Here is a 16305-nt window from a genome sequence, read left to right as displayed (position 1 = left end):
GAGAGGACACTCATGGCTACAAAATGCTGGGCCCCCCGACTGGCACAGGCAGCCTGGTGCCTACAGAAGTGCGTTCTGCACAACAGCTGCCCAGGGAGGTTCCTACTCGTCCCTGAGCACTTGCCAGTCGGGTGGGGGTGTGGACTTTTCAAAATGTAGGAGAAGCATGCTTTAGGTTCTCCCTTCACTAAGCAGTCAGGGTCCAAAAGTCTATTGTCTTTCATTACAAGTGCATTTCTACTCTTTGCGAGCAAGCCTCCTGGTTTGCTTCATAGCTTCTCATCAATTCACTCATCTTTTCATTAAAGCACTACATAAACATCAGGGTTGGTTTTTTATGCATCTGGAGTCTTGGGGTTTCCGGTTTAGAAAGTGACAGAGGGGACTGGTGCCAGAGGGTCGGCATCAGTGAGGGTGGTCCCAACAAGCAGGTCCTCACCACGTTCTAGGTGCTGTTCACGCCGTGGAAAACCTCTCTTTTCCGAGCACATGGGCGTGGGGAGCACAGAACACTTTATAAATCGCCAACTTAGGGAACTGGTAGCACACTAAAGGTCCTGACAAGTCCTGCAGCACTTATTTTTCATAATATCATTACCACCATTTACAGGTCCTTGCCACACTCCATGTGAAGCACTTTATTTGCCTTCTACTTCTTAATTCAGTTAAACCTGCTTACCAGGGATTTCCCAAACTCGCTTGGCACTAACAATGTTTTAATTTTTATTTAAAAAAAAAAAAAGCTCTCCACCAGTCATGTTCTATGAAGCACACCCCAAGAAAGGAGGTCCTAATGCATTCAGGCTTCTCTACAGAACCTTCGGGCCACCCTCCCTTTACCCCCCCCCCCCCCAACGCTACACGAACTCTGTTGCTTCTGTTCCTGTGTATCCATGCCACAGGGTCAGCATGGCCAATCTCCGGATAGAGGGACCCCCGCCCCCAGTGCCCACCCACAGAGGCAGCCCCCCAGAGCCGCAAGGTGGACTGGGAGGACCCCCAAGGGCACCAATAACCAGCTCAGCCACCCTGAACAACCATCACCCAGAAGAGGTGCCTCACCCCAGGATGAACACGGAGGAATCCTTTTTGAACTCGTCAAGAATCTGAAATGGAAATCACACACAAAACAAGGACAGTCAGCAGGTCAAGCTTACTAGTTGTATGGCCTCCAGCAAGTAACCTTTCTGACCCTCAGTTTGTTCATCTGTAAAATGGGATCGCAGTTATCTCTCTCACGGGGTTGTGAGAATTAAATGTATGTAAAACACTTAGCACAGCACCCAGCATAGAGTTCACACTTAGAAAATGTTAGCTATGATCTGTGTTCATACTTCTGTTATGATAGCCAGGTTAGAGTATAGCCCCTCACCAGGGGGACACATGTAGAATTACAAGTCTTATCTTCCTGCTGCTGTCAAACTTGTGGGAGCTCTGGAGCAGGTGGGAAGATACAAAAAAGAACTGACAACCTCAAGTTGGAAACCGTCTCCCCAGGGAGCCCAAGAAACCCAGCTGAGCCCCTAAGAACACAACTAACACTTTTCTCTGCCCTGCTCCCAGGGAGAGCTCAGGAAGTAAACTATATGCACAAATGCACTGCAGTTTCCCAAGTCAGCCAGCAACTACCTAGGGAGCTTCGGGCTTCGTTATTCAAACTCCAAGTCACTAATTAATAGGTGCAGTGGCCACACTGGACGGGAATACTATCCAATGGTGGAGACCAGACGTTGCCAGCCCAAAAAGTCCTCAGGGCCAGGTAGGCAACAGAGATTAGCAGAAAGCTGACTACGGGGGCCACCACGGAACGCATGCCTCCTTTCTGCTCAGAGGTCAGCACTGGAACGCAGGACCCTTAGACAGCCAGGTCTCACTGTTTTTTCAAGAGGAGCTAAAAATCTGGAGCTTCATATGAAATCTCCCAAGTGTTAAATGTAAGCACTTCATTTCAAAAGCATTTAAAACCATTAGGCCAAGTACAACTGAACGCATGCATCCTGAATATGGTGCTATGGCCGCCAAAGGCAACCTCTGGTACAGGTATCTTTTCCCAAAAACTGGGCAATCTGGGGAACCCCCAGACGATCTGAGGACCCCAACTTCTTACTCTTCGTTCTCCCTCTCAAACACATATACACTAATTAGCCTGAGAAAGAACCATACCGGAAGGTGCATGTTGAAATACCTCTCGTGTGGAATTTTATCCCAATGGGGACTATCCAGGGCTAACCTGTGCTGGCAGCCAAAGAAGCTGTTTTGAAAACCTTATTCTCAAGCTTTGCCTGCCATCTGTCCCATGAGACAGCATCCTGAAATTTCAAGGCAACTGATTATAAAAACTGTCCTTTGCAATCACTTATCTTGAATGAATCAAGCTTTTTTTTTCTCAGTCCTGGTCAACTGCCTGAAACACTGCCATCAAAACACCTTCATGGCTCTCAAGCATTGACTATAAATAAAGGTTACGGATGTTAACCTAAAAAGTGTTTGGATCAGCTTTTATGCAATAGATTTCTTTTTGTTACGGTTCTGTATTAAAAAGGGGAGGGGAAGTATATAGTTTTAAAAGTCTTATAACCAGTAACTTGACTTCATTTTATAGAAGATGCTTGAGTGAGGAGGACAAAGATGGCTTTCCCACAAATCACTTGGTCAGTTAGAGGTCAGGTTGGGGCTGGAATCTGGGTCTTTCAACTCCCAATACCTACAGTCTTTCTACTCTTTTTGGCAAAACAAGAACCAATCCTTATATATATGGGGGGGGGGGGGGGGCGCGCGCAGTGACTGGAGGTTTTTCTCTATAAAATAATGTATTTCTGCCCAATCTAGACACACAGGAAATGCCTCTCCCACTTCTCTACCTTGGAGACATCCAAAATCTCATGGCCAATGGTCACCTGTCAAGGGGCCTCACCTTGTGGCTGGCCTGCCAGCCTGCATGTAAAAGGCAATTAAAACTATATCCTAGCTCTAGCTGGTTTTGCTCAGTGGATAGAGAATCGGCCTGTGGACTGAAGGGTCCTGGGTTCAATTCCAGTCAAGGCACCTGCCTGGGTTGTGGGCTCCATCCCCAGGGGAGGGCATGTGGGAGGCAGCCAATCAATGATTCTCTCTCATCATAGATGTTTCTATCTCTCTCTCCCTCTCCCTTCCGTTCTAAATTAAAAAATATATATCTTTAAAACTGTCTTTTAGCGACTCATCACTTAAAAATGATTGCACTCAACACCCAACCCCTCATTTAGTCCTCCTCAGAGCCCTGTGGTGCAGGGATCACCACCCCCATTACACAGGTGAGAAGACTGAGGCTGGGAGTGGTCAGTGGCTGGCCCACGATCACACAGCTGGTTGGAGAAACCAGATAATCCACTGGCTCCGACTCCCACCTACTCTCTGCTCCCTCTCAGCTCCGCTTTGAACCCACTGTTGCCACCCGCAAAGCCCTTTGCCAACAATAACAGCAGCGGCTCCTGTTTGTGGCATGCATGCCACCCACCCAGCACTGGGTCCTGCGCATTGCACTGAATGCCCACCTTTTAAGCTTTATATTATACTTTTGGGACTTTTTTTTTTATTGAAAAGTAACACACCAACTTGGAGCAAGTCAAAGACAACTGAGGTGTACAAAGAAAAATGCAATTCTCTCTCCTACCCATCTTTCCAAACTCCTCCAGAACACACACTTAATCAACATTAAATGTGAGGTGTATCTTCTTCCATACTTCCTCCTTGTTCATAAAAACACACAGAGATGATATATAGGAGGGTTACTGTATTGTTTTGTTTTTTACCAAAAAATGGACCCAACTCCTCACATGAATCTGCTGCTGGCTTTTCTCACAAAATTTCATGAACATCCAGAAACACAGCTGACTTGGAAGTCTTCACCAGCTGCATGATGCTGCTGAGAATGGCTGGGCCATGATTTACCAGCTGGTCCTCAACTGAGAGGCACCCAGATGGTGCCAGGTATTTTGCCTGCGTAAGTAATGCTACGGTAAACAATCTGGTGACACATTCCTAGGTCCCGGTGCTTTCATTTCTCTAAGACAGAGTCCCCAAAATGCCACTGTCAGACCAAAATATATTTTAAATTTAAAATAGCACCCTATCTTCACCTTTAATTTTAATTTAATTTGAAAATAGCATGTTATCTTAAAAATATATTCTCATATAAAAGTATAAAATGAAGACACACACATACACACAGTTCTTCAACCCAGGGACGATTACTATTAAAAATTTGATAAATTTCCTCCCAAATGAGATAATACAGTTAGACTTGGTGAACTGTTTTACTTTAATAGATTCAGATTGAATTCCATTCAGAGGTACAGCCACTCATATTCCCACCAAGAAGATATGCAAACCAATTCCCCATACTTTCCCCTAAGAACTATCACCTTCAAAATCATTTGCCAGCCTCGCAGGTGAAGATGGTATGCCACCGTCATCCCCACTGTCCATTTCTGTGACTAGGAAGAAGACGTCTCTGGTTTTCCTAGGACTGTGGTCAGCAAACCGTGGCTCGAGGGCCACATGTGGCTCTTTGGCCCCTTGAGTGTGGCTCTTCCACAAAATACCATGGCCTGGGTGAGTCTATTTTGAAGAAGTGGCGTTACTTCTAAAAATTTGGCTCTCAAAAGAAATTTTAATCATTGTACTGTTGATGTCTGGCTCTATTGACTAATGAGTTTGCTGACCACTGTGACCTAGGAATGTGCTGGACTTTGAAACACGGGGAAATTAAAATATCATTCAATCATCTGCTCAAGAATCACCTTACCGATTTTTGCTGCTCAAACATAAGTTTTTTATAGAGGAGATGGAACTGTTCAAAGCTGAATTCATCTTTGTGGGCACCTATTTCCTGTAAAAAAAAAAAAAAATTAAAAATAAAAATGACCGCACAAGTGTTGGTGTTGACCACGAGAATGCCTCCTGATTACAGTAATAGGATGCTTTTCTACAAAGTTGGCTAAGATCAACCCACATTCCTCTGAACCGGAACTATCCACAACCTTCCTGTTCTTCCTGTTTACCCGTCGGAAGAGCATACCCACCAGGGACCCCACCAGGTAAAATCCTTTCGGTGATCCCAAAAAGAGAAGAGTCTCGACCAGAATTCCACTAGCCACAATGAGAACTTCTCCTTCTGGGGGCATCAAAGACATCATTAAATCTAGACATATTTATAGGGTAGATTGGTACAAGTCAGTTTTTCAAAGCGTAAGTAAGAAAACTAACCAAGCTTTTAGATTATATGGATCTCAACTCCAGGCAAGGCTTATCCCCTGATTTGCTTAATGGCATTGGGGAATTTACGTGACCCTTTCAGACCCTTAGTTTCTTCATCTGTAAAATGGGAGGACCAACATCACCCCCCTCAAACTTCCCTGAAACCAAACTAGATAACACCAAGTGAAGGCTTGATAGAGAACAAAATTCCAATTAAGTAGTAATCAATGGTAAATGCTTCTCCCTCTCTTTTCTCTTCTTTCAATCCCCAACCTTCTCTATTTTTATCTTTTTTAATTATTTAGATTGTTTGGGGGGGGGAATCAAAAGGTGGCTTGATAAACCATAAAGTGGGTTAACTATTCCAGAAGGTCACTGGTACAGAAACGAATGAGCTTCTTTGGCTGAGGAATCCTGTGACTGGGGCTGCCATGGCCATGTGAGTCCTCGAACTGAGGATACTGGGGTGGAGTGTGGTTGGGCTCCTTGACAAGAGTTGGTAGGGGCCAGAAAGGGTGCCTCTACATCATCTCCATCATTACATCATTTGGAAAAACCCCATGCAAAAAGATGAAACTAGACCACCAACTTTCACCATACATGAGAATAAACTCAAAATGGATAAGTCTTAAATGTAAGGCATTAATCTATAAAAATCTCACCTCCTCTACCCGATCACTCCTGGAATCGCTTTACCTGCCCCAAATTTACCAACAGCTTAGTCACACAAGAACATAGAGAAATTAAATGAGTGGAAGGGGGAATGGGTGGATGGCAGGGTGGGTGGGAGGAAAGGTTCATAGGGGAAAGGTAGATGGGAAGAATAATAGGTGGGAAGTGAAGGGAAGGACAGAAGAACCAACTCTGACAACTACACTATCAAGACTTGCATACAAAATTCTACATCTCTGGCAACCTACCTGAGAAATCTTTCAAAATATTTTCCAAAACAAACACATTTGTTCATATGACTAGAAGGGAAATGGGCTGCAGGATGGGGAGGGAAAGGGAAAGTTGGGCTGGTGAATGTGTTCAAGTCAAGCCTCTGTGTAAGCACAGTTTTCATAGTGATGTCCTCTGCTAGAATTGAGAACATGGCCCCAAGACCTTCCCATGATTCCTTTGTCTGTACTAAGACAGAATCTGTGGTGAAGGACTTTCTTGGGCACCATTCCACAGAGCTTACGGGCCTGTAGTGGCTTCATGTGAGAGGCACAAGTAGCTGTGAGTCACAAAATTATCAGACTACTAAACCATGAAACTTACCGCAAACTTATCCTTGAGGAACTTGACACTGCTCACTTTGAAGTTGACCAGGGGCAAGATGGCCTTCAACTCTCGGAGGCTGATGCTGCAAAAGAGAGAAACCCAGCTCCATCAATCTTGAGGGGTTTCAATAGTGGAGGGTTTGGCTAATCCCATCAGCTACCACCTCAGGTAGTCCTCCATGAGAAGACCGTGCCAAGAGCTGTCAACTGAGCACGAGAGACATGGGTTTGAGGTTAGGGTGACACTTCAGAGCACAAGGCTTATTTCTACCCATCAGGGGTGGCCAGGAACATGGCCATGTAGGAGATACACAGTGTGAGCAGAACATGATTTTAGATGACCAGATAACCTCTGCTGATATGAAATGTCACAAAGGTTCAAACTAAAGAGAGGTCACTATCAAACTCTACTACAAAGCCATTATAACCAAAACAGCCTGGTACTGGCACAAGAACAGGCATATAAACCAATGGATCAGAACAGAGACCCCAGAAATTGACCCACACCATTACAGTAAATTAATATTTGACAAAGGAGGCAAGAACATACAATGGAGTAAAGACAGTCTCTTCAACAACTGGTGTTGGAAAAACTGGACAGACACATGCAAAAAGATGAAACTAGACCACCAACTTACACCATACACGAGAATAAATTCAATATGGATAAAAGTCTTAAATGTAAGGCATGAATCTATAAAAATCTTAGAGGAGAGCATTGTCAGTAAAACTCAGACTTCTCACATAGCAATATGTTTATGGATACATCTTCTAGGGCAAGGGAATCTAAGGAGAAAATAAATAAATGGGATAAATAAAAATAAAAAGCTTCTGCACAGCAAAATAAACCACCATCAAAATGAAAAGGGAACCCATTGTATGGGAAAATATATTTGCCAAAGACATGTCTTATAAGGAGTTAATATCCAAAAATGTAAAGTACTCATACAACTAGACAAAAGGAAGACAAACAATCCAATTTAAAAATGGGCAAAAGATCTGAATAGACATTTCTCCAAAGAGGATATATAAATGGCCAAGAGACACATGAAAAAATGCTCAGAGTCATTAATCATCAGAGAAATGCAAATTAAAAGCACAATGAAATATCACCTTACACTTATCACAATGACTAGCTTCAAAAAATCAACAAATACCGGCGAGGATGAAGAAAAAAAGGAACACTAGTTCACTGCTGGTGGGAATGCAGAATTGGTGCAGCCACTATGGAAAGCAGCATGGAGTTTCCTCAAAAAATTAAAAATAAAACTTCTATTTGACGCAGTGATCCCAATTCTGGGAATATATCCTAAAAACCCCAATCATAAAGAATGTATGCACCCCTATGTTCATAGCAGTGTTATTTACTATAGCTAAGATTTAAAAACAGCCCGAGTGCCCATCAGCAGATGAATGGATAAAAAAGCTGTGGGACATTTACACTGTGGAATACTATGCAGCTCTTAAAAAGAGGGATCTCTTGCCCTTTGAAACAGCATGAATGGACCTGGAAAACATTATGCTAAATGAAATAAGCTAATCTGAGAAAGACAAATCCTAATATATAAAGAGTCAGGGTTCATAACGTCCAAAATTACTGAATGGATGACTGAATACCAGGCTGCAAGCGCAGCAGGCTCAAGTGGGCAGGGACTGGTGGGCAACTGCTGACCTCTCAGTTCCTCCTGGGTCCAGGTGCCCTGGCAACCCAACACTGACTACCACCGCCAAGGCAAGTGTAATGCGATTGGTCAGTGGGCCCCACCATCACCCTGCAGCAGGAGCCCAGGCCACTGGCTGAGGAGCTCTGTGACTGCCCCAAAGAGGGGGGCCCAGGCTACCCCGTCAACAGTGGTAGGCGGGGCCTCCCTCTGTGGGGCAATCAAACACGGGGCTTCTGGATTGCAAGAGGGCGCAGGCTGAGCTGAAGAATTCCCCTCCCCCCCAGTACACAAATTTTGTGCACTGGGCCTCTACTATGTCACTTATTTGTGGACTCTAATGAGCAGAATGAATTGGCCAACAAAATAAGACCTGAAGCATGGAGGCATGGAACAGACTGGCATACCTTGATGTGGGGTTGGGGTGACAAGAAGAGATTAAACCAAAGAACTTGTGTGCTTATGAGCACAGCCCATGGACAGGGTCAATGGAGCGGGTGAGGACATGGGGGATGTAGGGGCTCGGAGGATGGGGTAAAGGGGGAAAAGGGGGAAATATATGTAATACTATCAATAAAAAGTATATTTTTAAAAAATATACTAACATGCAGCAATTGCTAGCAATGTCCTCCCTCCTCCCTAATAGAACCAAATTCGTTATCTGTAAAAGTGCTGAGGAGACCCCAACATTGCATGGGGGGGGGGGGGAGGAAACAATGATCAAATAAAAACTTTAAAAGATAAACACACACACACACACACACACACACACACACACAAACAAAAACAAAAAAAACCACAAATAAAGGTCACTGAAGGTCAGAGAGGGGAAGCGGGGAGGACACAATCTTATTTGAGCATCTACTATGTGCCAGGCTGCCCTGGGTGTCATTGAAGCAATGTTACCTAACGTTACTTAACCTGGCACTACATTCGACCCCTACACAGTGTGCGTTACCAAGCCCCAGGATTCAGGACAGGCAATGTGTGTGTGTGTGTGTGTGTGTGTGTGTGTGTGTGTGCGCGCGCGCGCGCGTTGGGGGGGGGGGGTCACCACTCAAGGTGGCAGCAGAGCGTGGGTCTAAATCAAAGCCCAAAGCACACCATCATTTGACCACACCACAGAGATCCTCATGAGTGCATGCCTTCAGGTCTGTTGTGACCACCAGCATGAATGGTGGAGAGAGGTGACTCAGGACATGAGATCCAGTCCCATGTGGCTCCTCCCACAGAGCGAGGGGGACACGGGGAGGAGGTGCTGGTGTGGTCAGAGAAAACTTCCTGTGTTCTAGAAACGTCAGATTGGTCAGGGGCTGTGCATGGCCAAGGAAGGCAGCCTGTCCAGTTCCTCAACACTGTCAACTCGGCCTCTGCCAGGCCATCTCGAAGGAAACAGCATGTTTGTTACACTCAGCAGCTGTCACTGGAGATGACCAAGTGGGACTCCTGGTCACCCAGTGTCCCCACCTCTCACTTTCTGACCTCTGATCTAATGGCCTTCCTAACATCAGAGACCTTTACCTGTAAGATGCTTCCCGACTGCCCAGTCCTCCCAGCTCAGCACCAAGAGCTTCCCAGAGAGATGCTGAGAGCAACAAAGAGCCTGCGGGCTGGGTGGGGCTAGCTGAGACTCCTTTCTGACCAAACGCCTGGCATGTCCAGGAAGAGCCTGGCATGAGCAGGATGAGAAGAGAGGAGTGGAGGGGCTGGCACTGTGAGAAGAGGCAGAGGAGAATCTGGCCAAGCTGGTGGCTGAGCAGAGCTCATCCCAGAAACAAGGGAGAGATGAGAGTCTCCCTTGGGAACCCAGAACTCCCAGACAGAGACAGGGCCAAGAGACTGTCCATGTCCAGGAATAAAGAGGTTGGGGGCTGGGAGCCAGTGCAGCTGCCTGGGGGCCAATGGAGCAAACTTGGGATCCTGGGACATGAGCATCTCAGCACCAGGAAGTCAGAACCCACCTGCTCCAAAGTCTCACCTGACAGTAGAGCACCTGAGCACTCAGGTAAAGGTGGGGGTCATGGAGCCTCTTTGGGCTCCTGTGCTGGGGCCTCGCCACTCCCCTACCTACCTCTCCCTAGCTCCCCACTCCAGGCATACGGGCCTGCACTGCACAGCCTGACCCCAAGCCAGGACAGGCAAGCTGATTACCCAACTGCTAGAGGGGAGGAAGGGAGCAGCTCACAAGCCCAGCACTCTCCCCATCCAGGACTTGTCATCAGATAGTGTCTCAGGCAAGGTCACACCCAGCATTCAGTGACTGGCCAGTGCCTGGCTCTCTGGCCTCAGTTCAGGACGGCTCTGCAGGTCCCTCCCCGCTGCTCCCTATGGAGCCGGCTGAGGCTGTGTTCTGACTGCATTACAGCCCAAGTCCCCCTGCTACTTTTACTTCCACAGGTGCTGGTCCCCTGTGTGCTTCCTGCACACAAACCCACATCTCAGGCTCTGCTTCCTGAGTATTCAGCATGTGAGGACGGGTTAGGAAGCAGGGAAATCCCAATAGGGAGGGAGCGCAAAAATGATGCCCCTCCCAATGAGCCACGAACTGCCACTCCTCTCCTTGGAAAACATCACTCAACAATCATGAAATCTTCACATTCTCACCAGGCTTAGTCCGGCTCTTACAACACCTCACCCCAGGCAGCCTTTACCAAACAGGCAAGGTTGGCAGCCCCAGGAAACCTACCTACTACCCTGAGGCTGGACCAACACATCCACCATCCATCCCCAGCTGCTTATCTATATATATATAAAAGTCTAAGCGACCAGCCAACTAGCTGACTGTCCGATAGCTATGATGTGCACTAACCACCAGGGGGCAGATGCTCAATGCAGGAGGGGAAACCACAGGCATGGAAACATGGAACAGACTGATGAATCTCAGAGAGAAGCGAGGAAGGGGAGGGCAGGAGGAGATTAACCAAAGATCTTATATGCCTACTAGAGGCCATGCACCAGTGGGCTCCCTTGACCTGGCTTGTAGTGACTTGGCTGAAACCAGCTCTCTAACATCCCCTGAGGGGTCCAGGATTGCAAGAGGGCGCAGACCAGGCACGAATCCATGCACTGGGCTTCTAGTATAATAATAAACATTTGTTAGTGTTTACAAGAGAAGCCAGACCCCATCCAAGCACTTTTCACATAGATAGAAACTATAATCTCTATTTTACAGATGCAGAAACTAAGGCCCAGTAAAAGTTAGTAATCTGTCCAAACTCATACAACCAGCAAGTGTTAGAGTTGAGATTCAAATCACAGCACTGCCCAGAACTTTCTACGATGATGCAAATGTCCTAGATTGGGCTGTCCAACACGGTAGCCACTAGCCACATTTGGCTATGGATTACATGAAATGTGGCTAATGTGACTAAGGAACTGAATTTATTTTTTTCATTTTAGTTCATTTAGATTTAAACAGCGACATGTGGTGAGTGGCCCCAGGTTGGTCAGTGCAGGTCTAGGAACTTGCTGTTCTGAGTCAAGTCCCTGTATGAGTAGCATCAACAACAGCTGGCAATTTGTCAGAAAGGCAAGTTCTTGGGTTCCAGCCAGAATGTCCAGTGAAGCAAAATGTCTGCAAGGGCGGCTGTGCACACCTGTGGCTCCAGACCCCCAGGCGGTCCCAAGGTGCCAAAGCCACAAATGTTAACCCATGAAAACTCTCAGCCTCCCCTCTGTCACTGCCAGGCTGAAGTACAGGGAGTACACAGGGCATATACAAATATACAAACAGAAACTATTATCTCTCTTTTACAAGGGACCAAGGGGCCAAGGGAAAAAAGGGTAAAAAATGTACCTAGGAGGCAATCTGCTACCAGCCCTTCAGGCTGCTGCCCCATCAGTGGGATTCCAGCCCCTGTGAGCCTCACACTGAGGAATGCAGTTCCAGAGACCCTCATAGAGGATACAGGGATTTTCTCAAGGGGTGTTTTGACCAGAGAGATTTTCACCTTATGCAGATCTTAGAACCTAACTCCCAGAGAAGAGACAACTAAACTCTAAAGGCTTATAAAGGGGAGGTTCTCTGGAAATCTGGCCAAGATTATATGGTTAAAACCTTTAACCCACTTTCTCCAGGCCTAGAAATGTCAAAATGAAAATGTCCAATACTGGAATGTTCCATGTGCCGGATGTTATGTCTAGGAATGAAAAAGGAGGAGTTTCGTTCATCCAGCAAACACTATTAAAGTGGAACCAGTCTGACCTCAAGGAGCCCCAGCCAATATGAGCAGCAACAACAAGGGGAAGACTTAAATAAAGCAGAACACTTCCACCAACAGGGGACAGAAGGGTCATGGCATAAAGGCTGAGAATCCTACAGTGACGCCAAAAGTGCTTCTCCCGTGGGTCACATCATAAGTTCACTTGGTAGACAATTCTGTGATGGTAGGAACATGAAAGGCTGGACACAAAGTAAATGACAAAAGGCAACTGTTCAAGCCGAATTCCTATTGGTTGAATTTTAACATAGGCACTGACGTAGTGTTTCTGGAGAGTTGCAATGAAATGTAAAAGTTCTTATACTTTGGCATGAGGTGAAAACAGTTTAATTCTTTTCTCCTTTAGTGAGGGCCAGACTTGATGAGTTATTACCAAAGAATGGAAGGGGCACAACTTTACAAAGGAGAAATCTGGAAGATACCACTTTGGCCAGGTGACCAAAGTTGGGTAATCAGCTTACCATTGGTAAGCCATGTTGAGAGTATATTCCTCTTGATATGATGTGTTGAAAGACCTTTATTTCTGTGATAGTCTTCCCAAATAGCTTATCACCTCAGGCTATATAACTCCAGTCTAATTATGAAAAACATATCAGACTAATTGATGGACATTCTACAAAATACCTGAAACATGCTCCTCAAAACTGTCAAGGTCATGAAAGACAAGGAAAGATTGAGCAAGTGCCACAGACCAGACGAGGCCAAGGGGAGAGAACAACTAAGTACAATGTGTGGTCTTGTGTTGGAACCCAGACCAGGAAAAGGATGGTGGTGGGGGAAAAATGAACTCAAAAGAAGTCTAGAGTTCAATTAATAGTCACATATCAAAGATAGTTTCTCAGTTTTGACAACATACCATCATAATGTATGATGTGAACATCTGGAGAAACTGGGCAAAGAGGAATATAGAATCTCTCTAAATATAAAATTACTCCAAAATTCAAACATTAATTAAAGAACAGGATATAAGCATAGGTATAGTTATATTTTAATAAGGAAAAATGGACAAGGAAGCAAATAAAGGAAGCTGAGGGTAGAAGACATATACAAAAAAAATGTAGTTGAAGTTAACAGTGTTTACCATTTAATATCAAATTTATACGTTTTTTCTAGTTTTCAGAATTTCCAAAATTTCTTTCTATAATGATCAGAAATGATTTTCATCATTAAAAAAAAAAAAAAAAATCCACATGCAGCTTGAGACCACATCAAAATATGGCCAACCAACTCCACAAGAGACACACTCAATGGGCGAACTCTGTAACACCAGAGCCCTGCTGAATGAGGTAAGTACTGCTCTGTGGGGTGGGCCCCTGCACAGGTGATCATCCATGGTAGTCAATGGTCACAACCAGTCCTTGCAGCCAATTAGCCTGGGGTAAATCCCTCCCACTGATGTGCCAACAACAATCAAGGGTCAACTACAACAGGAGGGGGTGCACAGCCCATACAAGGGTGGGGTGCACCTAGAGTGCCTAGCTTGGGTGATTGGAGAGGCTGTGCCACTGGACCCTACAGAACACCGACTGCATTAGGCCACTCTACCAAGCCTGGGAGATGTAGCAGCTCTACCTAAAACATAGAAACAAACACAGAGAGGCTACCACAATGAAGAGATGAAGAAACATGCCCTAAAAGAAAGAAAATAACAATACTCCAGAAAAAGAACTAAACAAAATGAAGACAAGCAATCTACTAAATGTGGAGTTCAAAACACTGGTTATAAAGATGTCCAATGAACTTAGTGAGAATTCCAACAGAATAAGAAAGGACATGTAAACCATGAAAAGAAAAGAAAAAGTCAGAAATGAAGGACACATTAACTGGAATAAAATAAAAAATAATTTATAGGGAATCAACAGTAGAGTAGATGAAGCTGACAATCAAATCAGAGATTTAGAATATAAGGAAGCAAAAAACACCCAATCAGAACACACACACACACACACACACACACACACACACACACAGAGAGAGAGAGAGAGAGAGAGAGAGAGAGAGAGGATCCAAAAAAAATGAAGATAGCATAAGGAGTCTCTGGACAACTTCAAGTGTACCAACATTCACATCATAGGGGTGCTGGAAGGAGAAGAGAGAAAACAAGAAATTGAAAAAATAATGACAGAAAAGTTCCTTAACATGGGAAAGGAAATAGACGTACAAGCCCAAGAAGCAGAGAGAGTCCGAAACAAAATGAACCCAAAGAATTCACACCATAATTAAAATACAAAAGAGAGAATATTAAAAGCAGCAAGAGAAAAGCAGTTAGTTACTTACCAGGGAGCTCCCACAAGACTATCAGCTGATATCTCAATAGAAACCCAAGCAAGACCCTACAACCAAAATTACTCTACCCACCAAAGCTATCATTTACAAAAGAAGCACATAAAGAGCTTCCCAGACAAGAAAAAAATTTAAGGAGTTCACCACCACCAAACCAATATTACATGAATGTCCCGGCCTGCGGGACAACAACGGGGGCACGCAGGAACCACCTAAGAGAATGAGGCAAACAAGGAACGCGAAAGAATGGGAGCAAGACAAGGTTCTGATCAAGCTCCGAACTTTATTCTCTGAAATGGCTGTATTTATACAGCAGAAACAAAGGGGGGCAGGGTTGCCTATGCAGGGGGGTCTTTGGTATCTGGCAACACAGGATTGGCTAACTGCCAGGGGCGGTGTGACATTCCAAGGTGCAACATTCCAAGGCTGGGCTATCTAGGGGGGAGGATCAGGAAGGGGAAGTGGCAGGAAGATGCTAAGCAGGAAGATGTTAAGCTCCAGGTTATCTTATCTTCTGGCCAAGCCCTCAGGGCACCACATAACTTCTGCTAGAAGGAACTTAATTCTATTTCCTTAAGACTGAGTTGCTTGCCTCAACTCTGCTGGCTCCCAACACATGAAATGTTAAAAAGATTAAAAATATGAACAATAAAATGGCAATAAATACGTATCAACATTTAATCTAAAAAGCAAAATAACAGAACAAGCAGAATACAAACACTCACAGATACAGAGAATATTTTGATGATTGCCAGATAAGAGAGGGGTTTGGGGAAATGGATGAAAAAGCTAAAGGAATTAAGAAGTACAAATCGGTTGTTACAGAATAGTCATGGTATATAAAGTACAGCACAGGAAATATAGTCAACAATATTCTAATAACTATGTACGGTGTCAGATGGATAGGAGATTTATTGGGATGATCACTTAGTAAGTTATACAAATGTCTATTTACTGAGATGTACACCTGAAACATAATGTTGTAATTTTATGTAATTGAAAAGTAAAAATGATTTAAATTTTTGAAAAGATAAAGTACAAGAAGCATAGACCCACAATGGAGCTTGAGAAAATTTAGAGAACACCTTAAGCTACTAACCAATGAGTACTAGAAAGAGTGTAAAGAGCAACAAGGACCACCAGGCTGGATAAACACTCAGAAAGACATCAGGAGGACCTCAATTGTCTTCTCTCCATATCTAATTCCTACCGAAACAAAAATTCCCAGATCAAATTCCTCCTCAATTCTTAAAGATTTCCCAAAGCACTCAAACCCACGTGTCATCACTTCCTTCTCCTGATTCTTAGAGAAACGTGTTGTCCTAAATTCACTTGGCACTGGGTTGTGCTATCTAGGAAACTTTGTTTTGCTACTGCTTTTTAAAAGTCCATGTGCATTTTTTTAAAAAGAAAGCAATAAATGAAAGTGTAAAAATGAAAACTAAATGATTATGTAGTGCCTAACCCAGGGTCAGTGCGTGGAAGCTGAATAAAGATTAAAATCATAATGTGAAATATTTAAATGGGCAAAGGACTCAAGTAGACATTTCTCCAAAGAAGATGTACAAATGGTAAAAAGCATGTGAAAAGATGCTCGACATCACTTGTCATTAGGAATATGAACATCAAAACCCA

General features: G+C 44.5%; 1 protein-coding gene across 3 annotated transcripts in view; it reads right to left on the bottom strand.

Moving 5' to 3' along the window:
• PLCG2 (phospholipase C gamma 2) overlaps positions 1–16305 on the bottom strand; it is a 148793-nt gene that overhangs the window by 74808 nt on the left and 57680 nt on the right. For all 3 annotated transcript variants that reach the window (XM_084905552.1, XM_084905553.1, XM_084905554.1), the window contains exons 6-8: positions 6505–6589; positions 4787–4870; positions 1063–1106 (exon numbers count right to left, since the gene is read on the bottom strand). In XM_084905552.1, coding sequence (XP_084761678.1) covers positions 1063–1106; positions 4787–4870; positions 6505–6589 — 213 coding nt within the window. The remainder of the gene's footprint in view (positions 1–1062; positions 1107–4786; positions 4871–6504; positions 6590–16305) is intronic.

Source organism: Pipistrellus hanaki, assembly GCF_964339955.1.
Source record: "Pipistrellus hanaki genome assembly, chromosome: 15".
Lineage (NCBI taxonomy): Eukaryota > Metazoa > Chordata > Mammalia > Chiroptera > Vespertilionidae > Pipistrellus > Pipistrellus hanaki.
The sequence above is the reverse complement of the archived record's forward strand: the minus strand, read 5'-3'. Positions and strand labels throughout refer to the sequence as shown.